This window comes from Chinchilla lanigera, unplaced genomic scaffold (assembly GCF_000276665.1).
Source record: "Chinchilla lanigera isolate Chin_1 unplaced genomic scaffold, ChiLan1.0 scaffold00044, whole genome shotgun sequence".
NCBI lineage: Eukaryota > Metazoa > Chordata > Mammalia > Rodentia > Chinchillidae > Chinchilla > Chinchilla lanigera.
The window spans coordinates 17,862,778-17,886,477 of NW_004955445.1; the positions used below are offsets into that span (position 1 = coordinate 17,862,778).

The window sequence follows — 23,700 nt, forward strand, 5'->3', positions numbered from 1 at the left end:
CTGCATGTGAAGAGAACGAATCTATGGTTTATGGTTGTCTGACCACAGAGCTTGTCTATGGCTCTTTACCTAAGAATAATCAGGGCTTCACCTGTGGTATTGTTGTTATAGAATGAGGTATTGTACTTCCCCACTATGAGCTCAATGAGAAAGACAAGAGGGTTAGGGGGAAAGCACAGGGCAAACCAGTGCACTTCAAGAACGGAACAGAGGGGGCTGGGGATTTAGCTCAGTGGCAAAAGCGCCTGCCTGGCAAGCGCAAGGTCGTGAGTTTGGTTCCCGGTACCGGAGAAAAACCAAAAAAAAAAAAAAAAAAAAAAAAAAAAAAAGAACGGAACAGAGGAGAATGTGCCCCTTGTTACATATATGAGGTGTGATTTTAAAAAATACAGTAAATGTATAAATTTTTTGTTGTTTTAATTACAGAAAAGACACATTGGCATTAATCCCTCTCAAATACTCCCCCTTGCTTTTTGTTTGTTTGTTTGTTTTTGTTTTTTTCTGGTACCAGGAATCAAACTCACAACCTTGTGCTTGCCAGGCAGGCTCTGTGCCACTGAGCTAAATCCCCAGCCCCCTCCCCCTTGCTTTGAACACATTTATTCTACTGTTCTTGCCACTTTCTGAAGCTGTTAAGTTCTGTTTCATGTCTTTAGTTACTATGTTGTGGCTACCTCAATGTCCTGAATCCATTCAAAACACTTATCTTTCATGAGCACTTTGACTTTGAAGAAAAGCTAGAAGTTGCACGGTGCCAGATTCAGTGAACAAGGTAGATGAGACAGACCATAATAGTTTTACAAGCCTGCCTTTCCATTGCATGGGACTCTGCAGCAGCAGTCACTATGTTTTTGATCATACCTTGTAAACACACAAAAGAGGACTTCAGAATGCTTCAGAAAGCAACAAGCATTATGGAATGTTTTTGAAGGGAGGGGGAGTATCTTGAGATTAATGGAAATGTGTCTGATACTGTAATCATGCTTTAAATTTAAATAGTCACTGTATGTTTTGATCACACCTTGATATGCTATTGTTGGGCCTCATATAGTTTCAAAAGGAGTATTTGACAGAATGAAGTTCACTCCCATCTACTTTTTTTTCCCTTCTCAACTACTTATCATGTTTTTTCCATCTTCCAATCTAGAAAGACATCAGCCGCATGTCTGAACCTCCAGCACTCTCTCTGCTTCAGTGGCTGCCTGGGAGAGCCCACTGCGGTGAAGGCAAGCACCGACCCTCCATCCCAAGCACCACCTTCCTGCAAATTCAAGTCACCCCAGTTCAACTGAGCTCACAGCAATAAACACAGTCACACTTGCAGGTGTTATTAAAAGGAATTTAATAATTTTAATTAAAAACTCTTAACAGCGAATTCCATCACAGGCCTTGGCAGCTGGAAGCAACTCCAGAGGCATGTGCCCCTTTGGGATATGGCCAAAGCCTATCTTGGATGTGAGGCCCACCACTGCCGCACGGCAAGGAGCTACCTGGAAGTTACTTCAATACAATATCAAAGATCCATGAGGATTTTTTTTAAAAAAAGTTTTAAATATATTAGACTCTCTTGATTGCCATTTTTACACAAAGCTGCTGATACAGTATACAGAGTTTTAACTTTTTTTCACATAAAATACATTTTTCTTAAGTGTTCTCTGTACATCAGTGGCTTCTGGTCTGGTGAATTATTGCGGGGGGCTGGGGGTCTGCAGACTTTCCTAGGTGTGCAGAGCCAGGTCCCGCATGGTGGCACTTGCGATGCCCATGGGAAGAACTCCTCTGGCCAAAAAGAGACTCCTGGGGAGGAGAGGCCTATAGCTTCTGGCAAAGGGAATCACTTCTGCAGAGCTGTCTACTAACCATGTGACCCTTTGCTCTTCCATGTGCTAGGGGAGGGGAAGCTGTCCCCAGGCTACATATAACAAGGGTTACATACAGTACTTCTGGGCATCTTGTAAGGAGCCCCTTCCTGCGATGTATCCCCTTGTCTTACTCTGGGAGAGCAGCTTGGAGAGAGAGCCCAGGATCAGGGTGTGACATCAAGAACCAAGAGTCTCATGTTACTACAAAGCTAGCAAACTGGTGGACCAAGACAGGTGCCACACCCTGATTAACTTTTTGAAGCCTCTTGGAAATAGATCCATTGACATTCATCAAACAGTGCAGAGCAATTTTATTAATGTTGCATATCTAATGGAGAATTATATTCTGAAATTTTCAGTTGACCTAGGCCTACGGTTCATTCAGATTCCCTGAGCTACTGGCCAGAAACTCACAATCTGATGATAGACACCAATTTCCAATTGTTTGAGGCATAAGATGGGAACAAGGGCCAGACTCACACTGAGAATTATGGCACCTGCTTCAGAAGTGGCCTCCATTAATCTGCTGGGAATTGCCACCAGGCTAGGTTGCAGCAGGAGCTGGGTATCTGATTGACCTTGCCAGGCTTCCAGAGCTTTGATCCACACCTACCAGGAACAGAGGTTGATTCATGGGGAAAGGCTGAATGTTAAAAGGAGCAGCTGCTTTCTCTCCCAGCATCCCCTGATGCATGTGGGGTACAGTGGGGGACTATGTGGTAAATGAGCAAAAATGAGCAAAAGACAAAAATTTTAAGAACTAGAGATGCATGTGGCAACAAATGGCAGACTCCTTGTTCTTCTACACACTGACCTCAGACTGCTATTATACTGTCCCCCAGAGATACTGACCTGAAGGCAGCTATCCCTGAAGGTTCCAGAAGGACCTGGGATGGTGTCTGCCTGGAACCCAAGATCCAGCATGTGCACTTTGTGGATAATGTATCCATGGGTGTTCATGAAACTGTTTCCTAGATAAAAGGGTTCATACTCTCATGATTCCAGGAAATGAAAAAGTCCTCTGCTCAGGTGCACTAGGCAAGGCTGCTGATGCCCATGGTCCTTAAGGGATGAAAACCGGAAAAGGCAGTCCTCACTGTTTCCTATTCCTCCTTCATCTGTAGAACCTAACATAGTGCCTGGTTTGTCGCAGCTACTCAGTAAGTTATCAGTGAATAAATGGATGACCCAGGCGTCTTCACTGGAGGATCCCCAACTTATTGCTCAATACTCAGGGAAGGCTCCCCAGGGACCTGAAGCCCTAGCAGAGAACACTTATCCCTGGTGGAAAACGTGAGCTAAAACAGCCTAGGAGTCACCTCTGTCTGAGGCCATTTCCTGGGGGAGGGAGGAGATCAGCTGGGATTCCCAACTCTCTGGGTGGAGAGTAAAGGCCCAGGAGCCAGGAAGAAGAGGGCAGGAAGGAGTGGTCTGGAGGCCTGCGTTGTTTCTGGTCCTTTTGCTTAGGGACCACTGTCTCTTGAGAGCGTGTGGCCGCCCTTGGCACTTCCCACCTTACAGCTGAAGTCAGCTCCAGGGACATTTCAGCACCATTCAGGGCTGAAGACTTTTAAAGCCAATCCTATGTGTGTTTGGAGCATCTGCTGCTTCTCTCATAGGCTGAGATGATGGAGCACCCACCCCAGGCCTCAGGGATGTAGCAAGTACCATGTACACCTATCTTCAGTCTCCTGAGCTGCCTCTCCACTGCACCTACCCTAGCGTTGGGGTGGATGTGGCCTGTTGCTGGGAGACCTCCTATGACCCCAGCACCCACCATGGGTATTCTCTGCCCTAGCTGCCCTCCTCCTGGTAAAGCATCAGCCAGGCCCCTTGAGGTCCTGCTTTCTCTGGAATATGGGGGACACAGAAGGCCACAGGAGGGGACTAAGGCTGACGAACAGCAGACCCTATTACTATGGCTGTGGCACAAGTGGGACTCCTCTAGCTCCAGCCTGCCCTAGTCCAGGTGCCAGTCAGGGTGAATTTCTCATAGGTTCAGAAAGATGCAGGTTAAAGGGCACCCAGATCTGTTCCCCACCTCAGAATCTGGACCTAACGGGCCCTTCAGAACTCTAAGGAGGTAGCTTTAGAACAAATTAAAGGAGCCAGGAAGCCAGGAAGAAGAGGGCAGGGAGGAGTGGTCTGGAGGCCTGTGTTATTTCTGGCCCTTTTGCTCAGGGACCACTGTCTCCTGAGAGCGTGTGGCTGCCCTTGGCATTTCCCGCCTTGTAGCTGAAGTCAGCTCCAGGGACATTTCAGCACCATTCAGGGCTGAAGACTTTTAAAGACAATTTAAAGGGGCACAGAGAAGGGAACAAACCTGCAGCTTGTTAGTTACACTAAAAGATCTTGGCTGAGCCTGTGGACAGTGTCCACTGCGTGGACAGTTTCAAAGGAGCTCATGATATAATGCAACAGTGAGGTGGCAAGAGTCCACCCTCCCCAGCATCAGGGAGACTGGGCCTACAGAACTGGCGGGCTAGGGTGAGACCCACTTCCAGCCCTGCCATTGCTCTCCTTGATGCAGTATAGGGTGCTGGCCACGGACACTCTGGATTTGCAGCCTTGGGGTGTCATAACACCAGCAGGAGCAGGCTGGGAGCCCTAGGACCAGGCAGGAACTCGTGAGGGCCAAACCTGTCCCCACAAGTATTCCAGGAAAGGCAAAGCTGAGCTAGGGATGCTGAGCATTCACTCTGCACACACCATTGACAAGGGATGCGGGAGGGGGCAGGGGTGCGGCGCAGGTGGCCCCAACTGCTCACTGGGATGGCTCAGTCTAAGGAGGGCTGGCTGAGATGGGTTGGCCTGAAACAGCCTGCATCTTGCCAAGACTGCAGGGCACTGGGCTGTGTCACTGTTAACCAGTGCTGTTCTCAAATGTGAACTCCCTTCTCTCCCGGGAAAAGGCCTCCAGCAGAAGCTCCTCACTGAGCTTCATTTTGTTCCAACACTAGCAATAGAACCTGGTGAGACACCAGCATAAGAGAAGGCAAATTTAGTTTCCTCCCACCTGGAGTTTACAAGCTAAAAGAATGGTTTTACCAAATGAAATTTTGGAGAGACTGACTTTGTTGCAACCCTCCCCTACCTCTATATTTTCTGGCCCCTGAGTAGTTTACACAGCTCCTGCCTCCTGACGTGAGACAGGAAGGCAGCTCTCAGCAAAGCTGCAGGGCCAGGACTGTGCATGTCGCCTCTAACTCACACAGATTGCTGGCTCCTTCAAACACAGAGAGGACCTCTTGTTCTTGCCAGGTGTGGATGGTGGCCCAGGCCCCAGTATGACTCTAAGAAGGATTGTAGGTCTCAACTGGGCAGGCTCCTCCCCTGTTTGGGTCACATGGCAGTGGTGCTGAGATTTCTTCACCTCAATCCCTTTGGGAACAGCCCACACATTTTAGTCCTACCTGCTTCCCATGAGCCCAGGTGTGTCATCCCTACATGTGTGCAATGACTGTAAGAAAGGATATGTGTGCGTGTGTGTGTGTGTGCATGTGTGTGTGTGAGAGAGAGAGAAAGAGAGAGAGAGAGACATGGGAGTACTGGTCCCAAGAAGACTTTACCAGAGCATAACTGGGATCCCAAGCCTGCCCTCCCCAAATCAGACAGCAGAATGAGCGAGGGCCACTAGGTTTCCGATGGCAGACAATGCAGCAGGAAGCAGAACTGAGGGGAGTGGGGCTGCTATGGAGAGCTGGGTGGGAGGTGGGGTGAGCGTTCCTCTGGAAAGCAGAGCCTACCTCTCCCCAGCTGTCCTGTGATGCCCCCCAGCCAGAGCTGTTGGACTGGCCCAGATTCCAGGGGCCCCTCCCTGAGGCATCTCTCTCCTCCATACGAGGAGACTAGGAGATGCGGCAGCAGCCGTGGACCTTCTCCTCCATCTCCTCTATGGGGGCCTTGAACTTTAAGAGTGGGGGGTCCCCACTGGTGACCGTGTAATACACCGAGGTCCCATTGCTGCTGTAGGGTGAAGTTCTGCCTCCAATCAAGGGCGCCTTGCCTTCACTGCTGCTCTCCCCTGACCTGGCCATGCTGCTGCCCAGGTGGGTGCTCAGGAAGGGGTGGCTGAGCAGCTTGGCTGCAGCCCGCTGCCGCTTCAGCTCCAGAAGCGTTTGGGGGCTCTGCTCCTTGAAGCCACTCCACGGCGGGGTGGTGTCAGCCATGACAGGGCTGCTGTAGGCCATGCTGTAGTCAGGCACCTCGTGCACCTTCCAGACATCCCCATTGGACAGTGCATACTGGTAGGCACTGACCGGAGCCCGGAGGCCGTTCTCAATGGGCCCATCCAGTTCACCCCGCGAGATCTTGGTAGAAAACTCTGAGAGCAGCACGGGCTTCTCCAGTCTGGGGTTCTGAGGGCAAGAAGGACAACATTAGCAACTGCCTAGAAGATCTGCACCTACCTGCATCTCTGCCCAGGGCAGGAGTAGACCTGTCCTCCATCCATTTCCTCTACTGGGGTAGTGGGGCCTGTGTGTTCCTCTGGGGCATCACTAATCTTTGTGTTCTGGTATAGCTGGCTAGCCTCTATCCTTGCTCCAGGGGCTTGAGTCATGGCCCCAGGCCTGGCTAATCAACATATTTTGTTACAGGTATTGGTCCAGAAATGAGTACTTAACTGAAATTGGTTCAGTGAAACTCAACCCCTAGACTTTTGCTAGAACAACTGGGAAGGAGAAGTTTCTGTGGGAGCTGTGGGAGGTAAGAATGGTGTAACCTAGGGCTGGAGAGACACCATGGCAAAGGTGCTTTCTCTGCTTGGGAGAAAAGCTAACATCAAGAAAGACTAGAGATGTGTTTTGACCCCCTGGATCCATCTGGCCTCAAACTTTTCCATTTATGTAAGCCAAGAAATTTCTTGTTTATCTAACTTAATTTTACTTAGGTTTTTGGCCACTTATAAACACTTCATAAACCTTCCTCTCTATTCCCAGCATATCTTCTCCTCACATGACAAAGATTCTCACCCAGGGATCCTTTAGGCACAAGAATCCTTGGACAACAAGCACTTGAAAAGTAACTGCTGCCTAGCAACTATAAAATAAAAGATAGGTACATTTGACAATAACAAAGATGCAAAGCATAGCAAAAATCATTTATACAAAGTCAAAGACACTAAAAAAACAAACTGGGAAAATATTTGCAACATATATGATCTCAAAGGGGCTAGTTTCCCAAATACAAAGAGCTCTTAAAAGTCAGTTTTTAAAAGCCCAACAGAAAAAACAAACAACACTCATTTACAGCTCACTGCAAAGCGTATGGATATACATAGCATATAAACCTTGGAATAATATTCAACCTTACTAATAATATTAATTCATAACATAAAAATCAAAACAAAAATACAACTTTTGACTATCACATTGACACATATTTTGAAAGTTTATATGATTCCAGCTACACATTCTGGAAAAGACAGGGCTATGGAGACAGGAAGCCAGTGATTGCCAGGTTTGGGGAGGATGAATAGGAGGAGCACTGGGGACTTTAGGGCAGTGAAAGTATTCTGCATGACACATTAGGCTTTGGTCAAAACCCACAGAATGTACAACACAGAGTGAACTGTCACGTAAACTCTAGGGTTTAGTTAACAATGATGTATCAACTGACTCAGTAGCACATGTACTATGCTAAAGCAGGATGTTAATAAAAAAGGGAGCCTGGGAAGAGTGTAGGAAAAGGTACATAGAAATCATCTGTACTTTCCGCTTACTATTTTCTGTAGAATTCAAACTGCTCAAAAACATAAAGCCTACTAACTTAAAAATTCAAACCATATGGACAATGCCTCAGCTCTAACCCCAGAGATTCATATTTAGTCCATTTAAGCCACAACCTAGACATCATGAGAAAGACAAGGAGGAAGGAAGGAGGGAAGGAAGAGCTCCCCAGCTGATTTTATTGCACAGTTAAATTTGTGACCCATGGTTGAGGAGACTAGGGCTGTCATACTGGTCCTGTGACCAGGACCAGGAAGTTGGCTTTGCCAAAGCTTGAAGCAAAGCCAGCCCTAGGGGCTTCCAAGGCAGAACTATGGCAGGTGTCTGATATGGGAGGCAAGCTGAACAAACACTCTCTTAGATAAGTGGCTGTCATATCATCAGATGCATCAGAACCTATACCTGGAAGATCGATTAACAGAAGTACTAGGCACTGGCCCAGGGCTTCTGATTTGGTATATCGTGGGCAGGACATGAGAAGTTGTACTTCTAATAAGTTCCCAGGTGATACTGATGCAGCTGGCCCTAGGACCACACTGGAGAATTCCTCCCTTAGAGACTATCACATGTTTGCCAACACCTAAAGCCTAGAAGGGGTAGGGTGAAAAAGGAACATGTTTTGAGCTCTGTGGCTGTGTCCTGTGATCTTGTTTCCTCCAGGGCTGGGGCTGGGATCTGTGTGGGGCCTGGCTGAGAGTTGCCCTGGGATAAGGACTGTCTGCTCTGACAATGTCATCTCTATAACCTAACTCTTCCCCAGCCCTGAAAAACAGCCTCAGAGGCAAAGATGTCCATCTTTGGTGTCACCTAGCACTAAACAAGCTGCAGCATTGATGAGGAAGCCCTAGAAATTAACTAGAATGAAAAGAAAATCAAGCCTATCGAAGGGGGTCCCCAGTATCCCAATATCTATACCCTGTTTCCTGCAGGCTTAATGATTACTGGAACTCCACATCAATGAGCACTTTTAGAGAGTCCTGGGGCCTGTGAGGCCTGAACGCACACATAGACAAAGCAAACACAAGAGGAGCAACTGCTCGTATAAAGATCTCTTGTAGTATCTCAGTCAGTTACAGATCAGTAAGGAAAAGATAACTCAATAAAAAAGGACAAAAAAGTTACCTCATAAAAGAGGATAATTCAAGAGCCCATAAGCACACAAAAAGGAGTTCAACAGCACATATCATACAGGGAACAGAAGATTAAAATGTGAGCTGCTTCAGCAACCCTACAAGGATGGCTCAAATGAAAAGGACTGATTATATCAAGAGTGAAAAAACACTTTTACACTGCTGATAGGAAAGTAGATAAGTACAACCACTGTATTTATATTTACTAATTTATTCTTTTTTTTTTTTTTTTTTGTCTTTTTGAGATAGGGTCTCACTATGCAGTTCAGGCTGGCCTTGAGTTCACTTTGTAGTCCAGGCTTGTTTCAGACTCGCAATGATCCTCCTGCCTCAGCGTTCCAAGTGCTGGATTACAGGCATGTGCCACCATGCCCAGCTCATTTTTGTTTTTAAAGATAGGTTCTCCCCTATATTCCAGGCTGACCTTGAACTCATTATATAGCCCAGGCTGGCTATAAATTCACAGTGATCCTTCTGCCTCAGCCTCCAGAGTACTGGGATTACAGTTGTGTGCTCAAATGCCTGGATCTAGGTACAACAACTTTGGAAAATGCTTGGTGGCATCTCCTAAAGCTAAAAATGCCTATTCCATACTGCATTACCCCAAAAATGCACACTGTAGCAGATTTATTCATGGTAGCTGAAAACTAGACATAATCCACATGCCCACCTATAGGAGAATGGATAGGTAAACTAATTTTGTCGTCTGTCAATACCCAGGGAATGGGTTCCAGGACTCTCTGTGGAAACCAAAACCCTCAGATGCTCAAGCATCTTACTTAAATGATGTAATATTTGCAAATAACCTATACACTTCCTCTCATATACTTTAAATCATCTCTAAATTATTTATAATACCTAATACAATATAAATGCTATAGAAATACTATGGTGTATTGTTCAGGGGATAATGACAAGGAAAAAAGTCTGCATGTTCACTATAGACACCATTAAGAAAGATATTTTTAGTCTTAAATTGGTTGAATCTGCAGATGAACTCACAATTATGAAGAGCTGATCATCTTCAAACAACAGAACTCCAGAGAGCAGTGAAAAAAAATCAACCACTGCTATATGCCATGTCATGTATGAATCTCACAGACATAAAATAAGCTAGACACAAAGACATCCTCCTGCTCAGACCTGTTCACATGCATGTATATGCGTACACAAAACTAATCTTCAGTAGTGACCTGGAGAGGGAATGTGAGAGTCTTCTACAGTGACAGAAGTATTCTACGCATTCATCTAATTGTACACATTTATAAAAGTCCACTGATAAATGCATTTCAGATTTAAAGCTGCTACAGTGTGCATTTTGGGGGGGAATGTTATGCCTTATATCTAGGTGCCCCCTCAAACTTCATTCACTCATAGATGGGACTTTTCAGAGGGTGTGTGAATGTGGATTAAGGGTATGATAACTAAATTAGCCCACTGATTGGTCTCGCATAGTTCTGGGTATGGATAAGGGGAAAGCCCACCCTCAGTGTGGGTGGCACCACACAAAAGGCTGGCAGCCTGGGTGGGATAAAAGGGGAAGGGCTGCTTGCTGCGTGCTGCTTTCTCCCTGCCCTACCATGGACTGCTTCTCCTCTGCGATAGCCCTCTGCTATGCCACCCTGTCTTGGAGCCAACAAACTATGGACTAAAACCTCTTCAAACTATGAGCTGAAGTAAATCTTCCCTCCTTTAACTTTGGGTGCCAGGTATTTTGCCTCAGCAATGAGAAAAGTAACTAAGACAGGTACCACACCATACAGAAGATACACCTGAATCACAAAGAATAAGTAAAGCATACCTGGGAAGCATCTGAAATGTGATGTTTTCATCTACAACTCTTTCTTCCCTACCCCTCAAGCTGAGGGGTGGAAGAACAAAGCTTCCAGATGTACCATTTCCATACGCAGGCTGCTTTGGCTCTGATGGGCAGGCCCTTAACAGGCACCTTCACTCTTGCAGATGAGACAGCCTGTGGGTGACCTCCCTGTGCCCGCTGGGAAGCAGGGTCCCCCTGAGACATATGGGCATTCAGGGCAGCTAACCATCCTACTTAAGCAATATCTTCTAGAAATGTTTTCACCTGTTCATTGTGTGCTGGGAGAACCAGAAAGGCAGACCACTCATGGGAGAGCCTGCTTCTCCCCTTTTATCTTTGGCAATTCTTCTCCGGCCCTGAACATTTTCTCCTCACCCAGCAAGAAAGCACCTGTATGTGAACCTGACTGGGTTGGAACTGAGCTCAATCATGTCCCTCAAAAGTTCATGTTCACCTAGAACCTCTGAATGTGACTATTTGGAACTAGGTTCTTTGCAAATGTAATTAGTTGAATTAAAATAAGGTCCTACTGGATGGGGAAACCCTTAAACCACTGGTCTCCTTATTTAAAAAAAAACCATCACAGACACAGATGCAAGGAAGAATGCCGATGAAGACAGGGGCAGAGATTGAATTCAGACTACAAAAGTCAAGGAACACCTGAGCCACCACAATATGTCAGAGCAGCCACAGGAAGTAAACATGCACCGTCTTAGGAAAATATTTCAAAGCCTGGGACCACTGCAGGCTACTTCTGAGCAGGCTGGTCAGAGGTCCTCCCGACACCCCACTCAGTGTTCCAGAAAATGTCTTCCAATTAGATGTGTTCTGATAAACACCATTCTCACATCTTGCTTTATTTCCTGCAAAATATTTTAATGCCCTTAGCTCTTGGAGTAACTGCCCTGCTGAACCTCTCTTCTGGCAAGTCTAGAACCCACATCTGATGGGTGCACAGCAGTCACTCTCTCCCTGTCAATTATGAGGCGCACCCTTGCCCCACATGCCAAAGCTCCCAGCTCTGACTCTGACATGCCCCACGGTGACCTCAGTAACTACACTGGCTGTCATCAGACAGGATCCAGCTGCTAGGGTCAGCCGCTTCCCTCGGAAGGTTCTCAGATTAGAAGCCAAACCAGGGTGCACCCTGTCCTCCCAAGTCAGCGGCTGACACTGGGCCAGGGCATGAGGTCACTCACTGGGTCCTTATTCTCTTGGTCTGTCCTGGTCTCCCTGATGTCCCCGTTGTAGGTGGCAGTGCGCTGGTCCTCGGCTGCACTCCGCTGCTGCCACAGTATAGCCTCTCCCTCATACTCCTTCCTGTACAGGTTGGTCCTGTCCGACAGGCTGGCTCGACGTACCACCTTCCTGAGGGGACAGAGAGGGTGCTGGAGGCCTGTGCCTGGGTACCACAGCAGATACAGGCAGGGGGACACCTGGATGCCCTGCCTCTGACTCACCCACGGCTGCCTGCACTGGATGTCCTCCGGCTCAGGGATGACTTGTGCCTCAGCTGTGACTTCATGATTACATCATGCTTGTGTTTGAGCTCCAGCAGTAGGACCTTGAACTCCTCTTCCTCACACAGGTCTAAGGGACACAGAAGTCAGTAGTGGGGGTGTGGCATGGAGCTGTGACCCAGAGGATGCTCCAGGCCAGAGGAGCTGTCACTCTAACCCACTGGAAGCTCCAAGACTCTTGGGAGGCACACAGGGTGGGAGAAAACACCAGCCTCATTTCCTGGCTGCAAGCACATCATTACAGGAGTGAGAGAACAGGAAACCCAGATTCCATGCAGTTACAACACCCAAGCTTCCCAGCGAGGACCAAGGGACTTATGTTCCTATTTGACAGTTTCTGGGAGAATCCTCAACTCTCAGGCACAAGACATAGAGGGAGGAGAGTGGGAGGGAGGGGCGGGGGAAGTAAAAAGAATTAAGATGTGTTATGTACATGTACAACTCCCGATGAATATAATCATTATGTACTGCAAACATGTACTAACAAAAATTAAAAATGAATAAAATAAAAAGCATAAAGTGAAACAAGTGGGTACCCCATCCATGTAGCCTAAGCAAGAAATTATGCAGAGGTTGAGAAATCTCACAACCTCACCATTCCATCTACCTAGTGTCTTCATTCTTCTATCCACTTATCTACTGACCTGACCATCCATCCACAGGTTCATCCTTTGCCCACCAATCCACTTATCTATCCATCCATCCATCATCACAGCTACTCACCTACTCTATCTATCCATCCATCCACTCATCCGTCCTTATCCATTCATTCATCCATCTATCCACTAATCAACCATCCATCAATTTATTCATTCATTCATCCACCTATCTGCATACCAGTCCATCACTATCCAGCCATATATGCATCTACTTAACCCTTCACCTAGCAAAAGATTGATGAGTGCCTATGTATATACCAGGTATGGTGCTGCAAGCACATCATTACAGGAGTGAGAGAACCTACCTATTGGCATCTCATCCATGGATGTCCTTGCACTGAGACTAGCCCCATGGGACACCAACAGCTCTGCCATCTGCATCTGAAACACAAGAAGCCCATGTTCCTTCAGCCAGGGTTCAGAAAGCCTAGGAGGCAGAGAGAGTGCCCAAGTCCCAGCAGCTGTTTATTTTGTTTTGTTTTGAATGCATGGGATTGAATCAAGGACCTTATGTATGCTTGGCAAACATGCTACTGCTAAGCTATATCCCCAGACCCAGGAGGTTTATTGTGTTGTTTTGTTCTGTTTAGAGACAAGATCCTTACTATGCTGCCCAGGTTGACCTTGAATTCATGATCCTCCTGCCTCAGCTAGGAGGCAAGTAGCTGGGATTACAGACATGAACTACTGGACTTGGCCTCAAGGCCTCTTAGAATGTGAACTAAAGAATGGTGAGCCAGGGGCTGGGGATTTAGGTCAGTGGCACAGTGCCCGACTGGCAAGCACAAGGTTGTGAGTTCGATTCCCAGTACTGGAAAAAAAAAAAAAAAAAAAAAGAGTGGTGGGCCAAAATCGGCTCCCAGGGAGTATCTTGCACCATAGAGCCATGGGGGAATTCTGAAAGATGCAATGGGCTTGACACCTCCAGTGTGCATAGGGCTCACCAAGGGGGCTAAGAAGAAGTTGGCTGTGGTTCTAGAGCTGCCAGGTGTCTACGAGGGGGACTGTGTAAGCTGTAATTATATATAGGAAACAAATGGAGAAACTTCTCACAGCAGAAATGCTGGGTAATTTCTAATTTGGCAAATTTGATTATCATCCCTTTAAGACACAACTTGTAAAACATTTTTGCAAACTCCCCAAGCCTTTTCATATCCTACATTTTCATCATGGTCAGTAGCTTAAGTGGGTTTTATGTTCTTTTGAATCAACTGCCAGCCCAAGGGCTTGGTGACAGTAGGTTGACCCTGTGCTAGCCTCTCTTGCAGGCCTAGGGGTGTGAACTACCTGTCCCCAGAAGGCAGCAGCATGCAGGGGCTCCCAGCCATCCCAGTCCTTCACATCCACACGCACTCCATGGTCCAGGAGGAGCTCAGCTGCCCGCAGGTATCCGTTGGCTCCAGCTATGTGCAGCTGAAACAGAGGGGAAAAGTGAGCATTTCCTAGAGGGCTGACTTCACACTTGGAGGCAGGAGATCCCTCACCCATACCCAAATCCCAGAGCATCCCTGGGGCCAGCAGAATGAAAGAGAACGAAGTGTAAACACCAGCTACGACACAGAGAATTACTAACTTTGAAATATCAGCCAGAAGGAAGGCAGAGAGGTGAGCTCTTCTCCCCTGTGCCTCCCCTACTGTGTGCTGAGCCTGATGAAGGGGGTCCCAGATGTCTAATACGGCAGTCTAAAAATATGTCTACTAATTATTTGACATGTCTTTCCTTAAAAGGTAGAGCTTAATGCTCTCCTCTTAAATATAGACCAAACTGAGTGACTGACTTCTAACAAACAAGAGAGTATAAAGTGTGTGATTTCCAAGGCTAGCACTCAAAAGGTGTTGCTGCTTCTACTTATGCTCTCTTGGGTCAACCAGTCTAGGAGGAGGCAGCCATCATGTTGTGAGGACCCTCAAGCAGCCCTAAAGAGAGGTCCTCAGGAGGCAAAAAACTGAGGCCTCCAGCCAACTGCCAGCACTACCTTGCCAAGCATGAAGGGAGACACCTCGGAGGGGACCCTCTGGCTTAGGTCAAGACTTCAGATGAGACGGTGGTCCCAACCAACATCTTCACCTCAGCCTCATGGGAGATGCCAAGTCAGAGACACTCGGCTGAGTAGGGCCACTGCCCTGACCCATAGAAACTATTTGAGACACTATCTGTTATGAAGATGCTACATTGTGAGGGTATTTTGTTATGTAGCAATAGATAACCGGTACATCCAATAACAGAAAGCTCCATGCCAAAGTCCCAACTCCTGTACCTAGCACAAGCCATAGCCAACACCCAGCAGACTTCAGTTTTCCCACTTGTTTAATTGTCAAAAAATATACAGTGCTTGGTACAGGATGAACATTCAGTAAGTGATTCACACTCTTCTAGACCCCTACTTGATGACAAAGTACACCATGAAAATGAACAAAAGTGGAAAAGGGCGGTGAGGCAGAGAAATAAACTGCCCAGCCACAGTAGAAGGCAGAAGTGAGAGTCCAGAGGTCGTGGGAGACTGGCTGGGAGAGCCAGAGAACTCAGGGTGTTTAAGGTCCGGGACAGCAGAGTCAGTGAGCCAGAGAAGGCATGGCCTCAAGAAGTGACCTAGCAGGACACAGAAATGTTCCCTCGTCTGAGGGAAGATTGCAGCAGGGTTCTAGCAAGTGAAGATTTTCCTTTTTCTTTTTAACTTTTAAGAATAAATCTAAGAGGGGCCGGGGATATAGCTCAGTGGCATAAGCACTTGCCTGGCAAGCCTGAGGTCATGAATTTGATTCCTGGTACCAAAAAAAAGAATAAATCTAGGGTATGGCACAATAGCACAGGAAATTAGTATAATGATCTGCTTTTAGACGTCTGATGCTTGCCGGTCTTGAAGCATAACCTCTATCTGGCCAGCAAACCACAGGATCTTAGTATCTGGCTGGGGAAAAAAATCTAGAGTGGGACAGTGACATTGTTAGTAATAATAGTGGTGATTGCTAACATCTACTGTTTAGAGACTCTGCTGAACACCTACATGCACAAACACATGTAACCCTCAAACAGGCCTGGGAGGGATTCACTCCTATCTCCAGGTGTTCTCCAGTTTATAGGAAGATCTGAGACCTACATACGCGCTTGGGCCAAGTGGGTGAGTACCTGGAGGCCAGCAGCATTTAGTTTCACCCCCAAATTCCTCCTTTATTTTTGCAGTCCTAAGGATTGAACCCAGGGCCTTTGCATTGAGCTACATCCCCAGCCATTTCTGATTTTTTTTTTCTAAATTGGGTCTCACTAAGCTGCTAAATTGCCTAGGCAGGGCTTGACTTAGAGATCCTCCTGCCTCAGCCACCCAGGGGCCTAGGATTACAGACATGTATCATCATGCCCAGTTTCCTGACCCCATTCTTAAAGCTGAGCTGAATAGGCGACCCAAGTAGGGACCCAGAAAATACAAATGGGCAAAAAGCATAGGTCAGAGCTCAGGAGCCAGGAGAGGGGAGCCCTGTTACTGTACGTGGGCCACAAGGTCAGTCCTGAGGATGGTAAAGAGCGTGGGACTGCTATGCAATGTATGCTGAGCCTGAGGCCCTGGAACCACTGACCAGCATGGAGCCTAAGCCCAAGGTAGCATCCAGCTTCAAAGAGTGGGCTTTCAAGCTTACTGCACTCCTGTTTTCAGTGTAAAGACTGCAGTAGACGCTGCCCTATACTGAGTTGCAGTGTGCTAGGAGAACCTAGGAGGCAATGCCAGAGAGGTTTCTCCAAATCACTGACACTTGGGCTGCAAACGAGTGGAGTTAACCAGGCAGATTTAAGGAAGAATGAAGGAAGAAGCCTCTACTGTTCTGTCTCTGGAATCCAATAAAGTATGTGGTATAAAGGAGATGTTTACATATGACTATAGGTTAACTGGATGGATGGATGGATGGATGGATGGATGGATGGATGGATGGATGGATAAATGAACTCTGAAGTCAGGGAACTCAGGGGGAAGGCTGTTGAAGCAATATCAAGAAGAGATGATGAGGCAAGACAATAGGGGTGGGAGAAAGGACACCAGGCAAGGGAAAGGACATTGCAAATCCAGATGGCATGGATGATGGGGTAAATAGTGGCATCAGTTCCTGAGGGAAGACATCACTGGAAGAAGGGGAAATGACATCCAAGATGGGCATGATCTTGGAGATGGAAGAGATGACCAAGAGAGCCAAGGCTCCATGCCGGGGTCTTGACTCCCAGCCTCAGGTGAGAGCAGCCAGGGCTTCAAAAAGATTGAACCTTATTCCACCAACCTTCTATGTTCCAGGGGTGGCCCTGGCCCAAAAGGGATCTGGAGGAGGTCCAAGGTCACAGAGAAGCCCTAACTGTACAGGCCTGGCCCCCACCAGGGCCTGCTCCACTTCAACCCCGCTGGTCTTGGTTTTGGTACCTGCCCCCAGCTCAACCGGCCTGTCCCCTCTCCTCACCAGTGTGGCACCCTGGGCATCTATCCAGTCAAGGTCCTGGCCTGCTGCAATCATACAGTGGATGTCCGTGATCATCTGCTGCTCAGGAGCAGCCCGCATCTCGTTAATTTTCTCTTGGGTGATACCTGCAGTGGGAAGAGAGGATTTGTTCAGCATTCTCAGGCCTAAGTCCCAAGAGGAGAGAGAACAACAGATAGAGGAGGCACAGCTCCTGCTCCCAGGGTCTGCCAGCCAAGGAGGACCTAGGTCATTGTCCCTGAGTCCTGATAAACACCAGCTCCATGCATTGAGCCACAGACTGAGGGGCAATCCTGCCTGCCACCCAGTAGGCCTTGTGTTAATCTTGGTTATTATTAGCCTGCTGCTCTTCCACCTGGAAGCCCCACCTAGCTGCCTACCTATCTCCAGCTTCTCAAATGGCTCGAATCTCCTCCCCAGCTGGCATCTGCTGGCTATCCTCACAGTCTCTCTGTGTTTCCTTTGGCTGCTCCGTGGTTAGATTTGCAGAACCAGGCATAATACCAATGCATTTTTGTTGTGGAAATTATGAACTAAATGGACATATTACTTTCAAATGGAGAGTTGAGTAGATTGAGGTAGAGGAGCCCAGAAAGACATTTTATAACCTGAATCCCTGGCTACAAACTGTAGCTGTTACTGGCAGCTACTAATGGTATTTAAGGAGAGGGTGATATGCTCTATAAAAAGATCCATTAGATCGAGTATCCTTGGATAGAATTTAGGGAAGATTTATAAACTTGAAAGGAGAAAAACAATGCAACAGTACATGTTTATTTTGACACTAAATAAAATTTAGTGTTTCCCACCACTAGAATATAAGCAAAACCTACAGTGGCATTAGCAATGCCTGGAAGTGTATCACTAACAGAATCTCTAGATGGTTTCATTTTATGTTATCTTATTATTTCATGACAATTCAGTTTCTAATATATTTAAACATATTTTGATAGATGTTTGTGTGTTTGTTTGTTTGTTTGTTTGTTTGAGATAGGGTCTCACTATGCAGTTCAGGCTTGCCTTGAACTCATTATGTAGCCAAGGCTGGCATCGAACTCACAGTGATCCTCCTGCCTCAGCCTCCTGAGAGCTGGGATTGTCGGTGTGCTCCACCACAGCCAGCTCCTAGCATTTTATAACTATACTGAAAACATCCTGATAAGAGGTCCATAGATTTACCAGATCAGCCCAAAATTGTTAAGAACCTCAACAGAAATGAATAGGAAAAGCTTAGGTGCCAGGAGACAAGGAGACCAATTGGCAGTGATCACAGCAATCTTGGTGGGGAGGGGGACACAACGCATGGGCCAGAGTAGGACCTCAGGGTACAGCTGAAGGCCTGAACTTGAGACCTATTTAGAAGGAGGCACTTCATAGGCATGGCTGTGAGATACGGAGGCAGGCGGGCCTCTCACTGCTATGTTTATTTCCTCTCTGAACCTCGTTTTGAGCTGAGAACAGCTCATATCTTGTTTATCTGGGCCTCTGGCAGTCAGCTTGGTGCCTGGCACAGAGCAGCACTGGAGAATGTTCTTGACTTTTTACTATTTTCCCAAATGGGGATATATCTTTATGGTGCGTGTTTACTGAATTGAATTGTCACAGCTGACGAAGAGGAGACTAGGCCAGCTGAGGCCGCCTGCATGTGTGGGTGACAGAGATGAAAACAATACGCCCTTCTGCATAGATGTTCTCCAGGGTCCTTTCATGTCCTCATCTCGTTCATCGCACAGATAATGACAATAATGTGGTCCTGTCCCATTTATGGGGGCTGAGTACCAGGCAGGGAGGCACGTAGCCCGCCAATGTGACACTCACTGCATTCATTTACGTGACACTGCAATCCCATGCTAAGCCCACTTCAAAGCAGGCTGCCCGCCCTTACCCTGATACGCCATACAGGTCTCGATGACATCCAGGGTGGGCTCATCCTCGCAGAGGTCATATGGCATGTTCCCATCAGAGTTCACAGCGAGCAAGTCGGCCCCACTGCAGAGAGAGGATCAGGGTGAGGGCCAGGGAGGGTGGCTAAGGTTGTTCGGCCTGCCTCTGCCCTCTGGCTTCTCCCTCAGCCTCACCACACACTCCAGCACCCACGACCCCACTGTGGTGCACCCAGGAGAGTAACGCCCAGCTATGCCCACTGCTCAGCCCAGCAGCTCGGTGGCTTCAGTATCCTGGGTCCGCACATCAGAAGCCCCGCAAGAGGCATCCCAGAAGATCTCCTCAGCTTCCTGCTCTGTGAAGCAGCAGGTGGGAAGTGAGGGCCAGATGTTAAAGTCCTCCCTGGGGACAATAATAAAGGTAATATAAACAGCAGCAGCACTGCTCTACAGACACCTACCGGGAGATAAACCAGCACTAAGCCGTTGACACACGTCACTTTATTTAGGCCTCACAACAGTCCCCATGGGTGGTAGTACTGGTCTCATCTCATTCAAGAGGACACAAAGACTCAAACAGGCTCTGTCACATGTTCAAAGTCACCACTCGGGTTTGGGATAGTCAGGACTCAAACCTAGGTTGTGTCAGCTCTTTTCACTCCACATCCCCCATCAATCTTCATCTGTATGTAGACACGTCTTCCCCCAAGTCCGCACCCAAAAGCTGCCCAGGACAGGGGCAGAACAGAGACTTGGAGCTCCCTAGGAGAATGTTCCCTTTGGGCCAGTGATGCCCAAGCTCGGCCATGGGTGTCCCGCAGCAGAAATACCTGGGGACCACTGAAATAAAGCACAGCTTCTTGGCTAAGGTTGCTCTGGCCGCTTCTGCCCTCTTAATTTCCTTTCTGGGCTCTTTTTATTGTTAATGTATAGAAAAACAGTTGACTTTTTGGAGGGGATTGTTTGCCTGCCTGAAGCAGTCTCTGGAGTAGGGCCTGGGAATATACAGTTTAATCGTATCCCACAGGTGATTCTGGTGCTGATTAGCATTAGGGAGCCACTGGCCAGGCCAGCACCACTCCCTTTGTCTGGACACTGCTGCTGATCAGCAGGGGCTACCTGATGCTCCTGCCGCCTCATAAGGCATAGCCATCGGCTGCCATACTGGCCTCTGGCCTGACAGTCCTCTGTTATGACCTCTGTGAGCTCCTGTGTGCCCTTAGAAGCTAATCTACCTCTCTGAGCCAGGCCAGCAGTACTGTTCTCTTAATCCCTGCCTCTTAGAGCCACCCGATGAGCTCCTGTTACTCTGCCTACACCTGGAAAAGGTCACCCGCTCTCAGCCATTCCCCCTGACTCCTTGCACTTGCTGTTCTCTTTGGTTCCTGGGGACACCGAGTCACTGGTATTGCTGCTCTGTCTCTGCTCTGAGTTCTCACCTGGCTCCCTAGGACTTCTGCATCCTCATGTGTGCCCACTGCGCAACACAGGGCCCAGCCCAGCTCGGACGCCAACCAATTATTAGCTGGATTCAACTGAATACAGAAGAAATTGAAAACTGCCTTTTCTGTGTGTTTATAGAATTCAAAAAGTCTAGCAAGAGTTCTGGGAAGTTTATGGTCTTTGCCTTAAAGAAAAGCATGTGGAGAGGATTTGGGTTAAGACCAAGGAAGCACACTTGATTTTTTTTAAAGAAGTAAACATACAACAACATATAAGCAGCAACAACACATAAAAACAAAGAAAAACAGCAACAACAAATGCAATAGCACAGATGAAGATAGGATTGTGGAGAAAGAGATAAAAAGAGAATGATATCTTGATATAAAGGCCAGGCAAAAAAACACTACAAGAAAAAAAATTCACACCTATATCCTTGAAGAACAATGATACAAGCCTGGGTGTGTGGGGGCACACATCTGTAGTTCCAGCACTTGGGAGATTGAGGCAGGAGGATCGCTGTGTGTTCAAGCCCAGCCTAGGCTACATAGTGAGGTCAAGGCCATCCTGAACTACACGCCGAGACCCTGTCTCAAACAATCCCCTCCAAAAAGTCAGCTGTTTTTCTATACATTAACAATAAAAAAGTCCAAAAAGGAAATTAAGAAAACAATTCCATCAAAAGAGTAAATACTTGGAGCCAGGCAAGATGGCATGAACTTGTAATTCTAGCACTCTGGGAAGCAAATGCAAGAGGATTCTAAGTTGAAGCTTAGCTCGGGCAACTTAATGACTTAGCAAGACCCTGTCTCAAAATAAAAAGGCAAGGAATATAGTTCAGTGCAAAGACCCTGAGTTCTAGTATTGTGAAGTAAATAAGCACACATACATACATGTGTGTGTGTGTGTGTGTGTGTACCTGTGTATATATATGTGTGTATATTCTAAATACTTAGGAACTAATTAACCAAGGAAATGAAAAACTTGTACAGTAAAAACTGCAAACCATTTCCGAAAGAATTTTTTTGAAAGAAATAAAAGACAGAAACAAATGGAAAGACATCCCATGTTCATGGATCGGAAGATTAAATACAATCAGGATTTCAATATTCCACAAAGCCATTTACAGATTTAATGTAATCCCTATCAAAGTTTCAATGATTTTTTTTTTTTTGGCAAAATAGGAAACCTATCCTAAAATTCATATGAGATCTCAAGGGGCCACAAACAACCACAATAATCCTGAAAAAGAACAAAGCTGGAGGATTCACACTTCCTGATTTCAAAACTTACAAAGCTACCGTAGTTAAAAGAGTATTGTACTGCTGGGTATGGTGGTGCATGCTTGTAATTCCAGCACTTGGGAGACTGAGGCAGGAGTGTTACCATGAGTTCAAGGCCACCCTGGACTACATAGAGAGACCCTATCTCAAAAAAAAAGTGTTGTACTGGCATAAAGGCAGTCATATAGACCAATAGAATGGGACAGAATCCACCCAAAAATGAACTCTTGAACCTATATTAAATGGATTTCAATGGGATGCCAAGACAATGCAATGGCTAGAAGACAATACATAGTGTATAGAAAATCCATTAGGTAGACTACAATCAAGCAAACAAAAAAAAATCTCAGAAAATAACAAGTGTCGGTGAGGATGTAAAGAAAAGGAAACTCTTGGGCAATTCCAGCAGGTGTGTAAGACAGAAGAGCCACCATGGAAAACAGCATAGCAGCTCTCAAAAAATAAATAAATAAATAAATACAAGTATCACATGATCCAGCAACTGTACTTCTGGATTATACCTTAAAAGAACTAAAGCAGAGACACTAAGAGATGATATGGAAAGCCATGTTCAGGGCAGCATTATCCACAATAGCTAAAACATGGAACCAACTCAAGTGTCCATCGATAGATAAGTGGGTAAGCAAAACATGGGGCACACACAATGGAAAAATGACATACACACATGAAATATTAATCAGCCTTAAAAAGGGGAGAAAATTCTGACATGCACTATAACATGGATAACTTGAAGACATTATGCTAAGTAAAATAAGTCAGTCACAAAAATACCAACTCTACACCATTCCACTCAAATGAGGTGCTTAGAGCAGTTAAATTCATAAAGACAGAAAGCAGCATTATGATTGCCAGAGACAGGGTGTAGACGAGGAATGGGAGGATTTACTCTTCAACAGCTACAGAGTTTTGGTTTTACAAGATGAAGAGTTCTTGGGATGGATGGTGGTAATGGCCACACAAGAATGACAATATACGTAGCACCACTGAATTGTGTGCTTAAGCATGGTTAAGACTGTAAAACTTATATAAATTTTGTTATAAAAATATACATATATATTTCCCACAATAAAAAAAAAAACTGGGCTGGGTATGGTGGCCCATGCTTATAATCTCAGCTGCTCAGGAAGCTGAGGCAGGAGGATTGCAAGAGAGAGAAAGAGGCACACGGGAAGATTTTGAGAGAGTGACAAGCGTAAACAGAAACTCAGAGTGACAATGAGAAAAGAAATGATGAGAGAGGGAAGAATGGGAGGGAGGGAAGGAGGGAGGAGAGAAGGGAGAAAAAGGAGTGGGCTTGGGGAGGGCAGGAGCAGGGGCAGTGGCAGCGGGAGGCAGTGCTGGGGGTGAGCAGGCACGTACTACTGGACGAGGATCTTCACCAGGTTGATGTGGCCGCAGGTGGCTGCAGCATGCAAGGGCGTCCACAGCTCGTTGTCCTTGGCGTTCACATTCGCACCATGGGAGAGAAGCAGCTTAACGATCTCCTCAAAGTTGTCAATGCAACACTGGGAGGGACAGAGAGGCGGAGTGAGCCCAGGCAGGGCCCCAGGCCATAATGAGGACATGCCCCGATCCCCGCAAGAAGCCCAGAGAAGAAACCTCTGACTCAGGAATATACACCCTGGAGAAGACCCCAAATAAGACTCCCCGCAAGAATCCAGCCACAGGTTCTCGGGGGATCCCGATACTGTCCCTGCTAGGAGACAGCACACATGTGTTCCCGCCTGCACAGAGCAGTGACCACAGGTGGGTAAGCTCCAGAAAGAACCCAGGGGTCCGGGAGCACCCAAATTCCAGGACCAAGAGTGGAAAATTATTCTGAGGACACTGGCTCGGTCTTTGGCGCAGCGGGAGTCACTGGAGAGCTATCCTCCAAAAAGCAGCACACTCAAGACTTGT

General features: G+C 46.9%; 1 protein-coding gene across 2 annotated transcripts in view; it reads right to left on the reverse strand.

Moving 5' to 3' along the window:
* Positions 1-1,325: 1,325 nt before the first annotated feature.
* Ppp1r16b (protein phosphatase 1, regulatory subunit 16B) overlaps positions 1,326-23,700 on the reverse strand; it is a 97,193-nt gene continuing 74,818 nt past the window's right edge. The window contains exons 4-11 of one of the 2 annotated variants that reach the window (XM_005392527.2): positions 23,161-23,306; positions 19,060-19,163; positions 17,157-17,281; positions 14,007-14,132; positions 13,025-13,100; positions 12,001-12,130; positions 11,740-11,908; positions 1,326-6,220 (exon numbers count right to left, since the gene is read on the reverse strand). In XM_005392527.2, coding sequence (XP_005392584.1) covers positions 5,711-6,220; positions 11,740-11,908; positions 12,001-12,130; positions 13,025-13,100; positions 14,007-14,132; positions 17,157-17,281; positions 19,060-19,163; positions 23,161-23,306 — 1,386 coding nt within the window. In that variant the 3' untranslated portion in view covers positions 1,326-5,710. The remainder of the gene's footprint in view (positions 6,221-11,739; positions 11,909-12,000; positions 12,131-13,024; positions 13,101-14,006; positions 14,133-17,156; positions 17,282-19,059; positions 19,164-23,160; positions 23,307-23,700) is intronic. The other variant, XM_005392529.2, reaches the window with a different exon arrangement.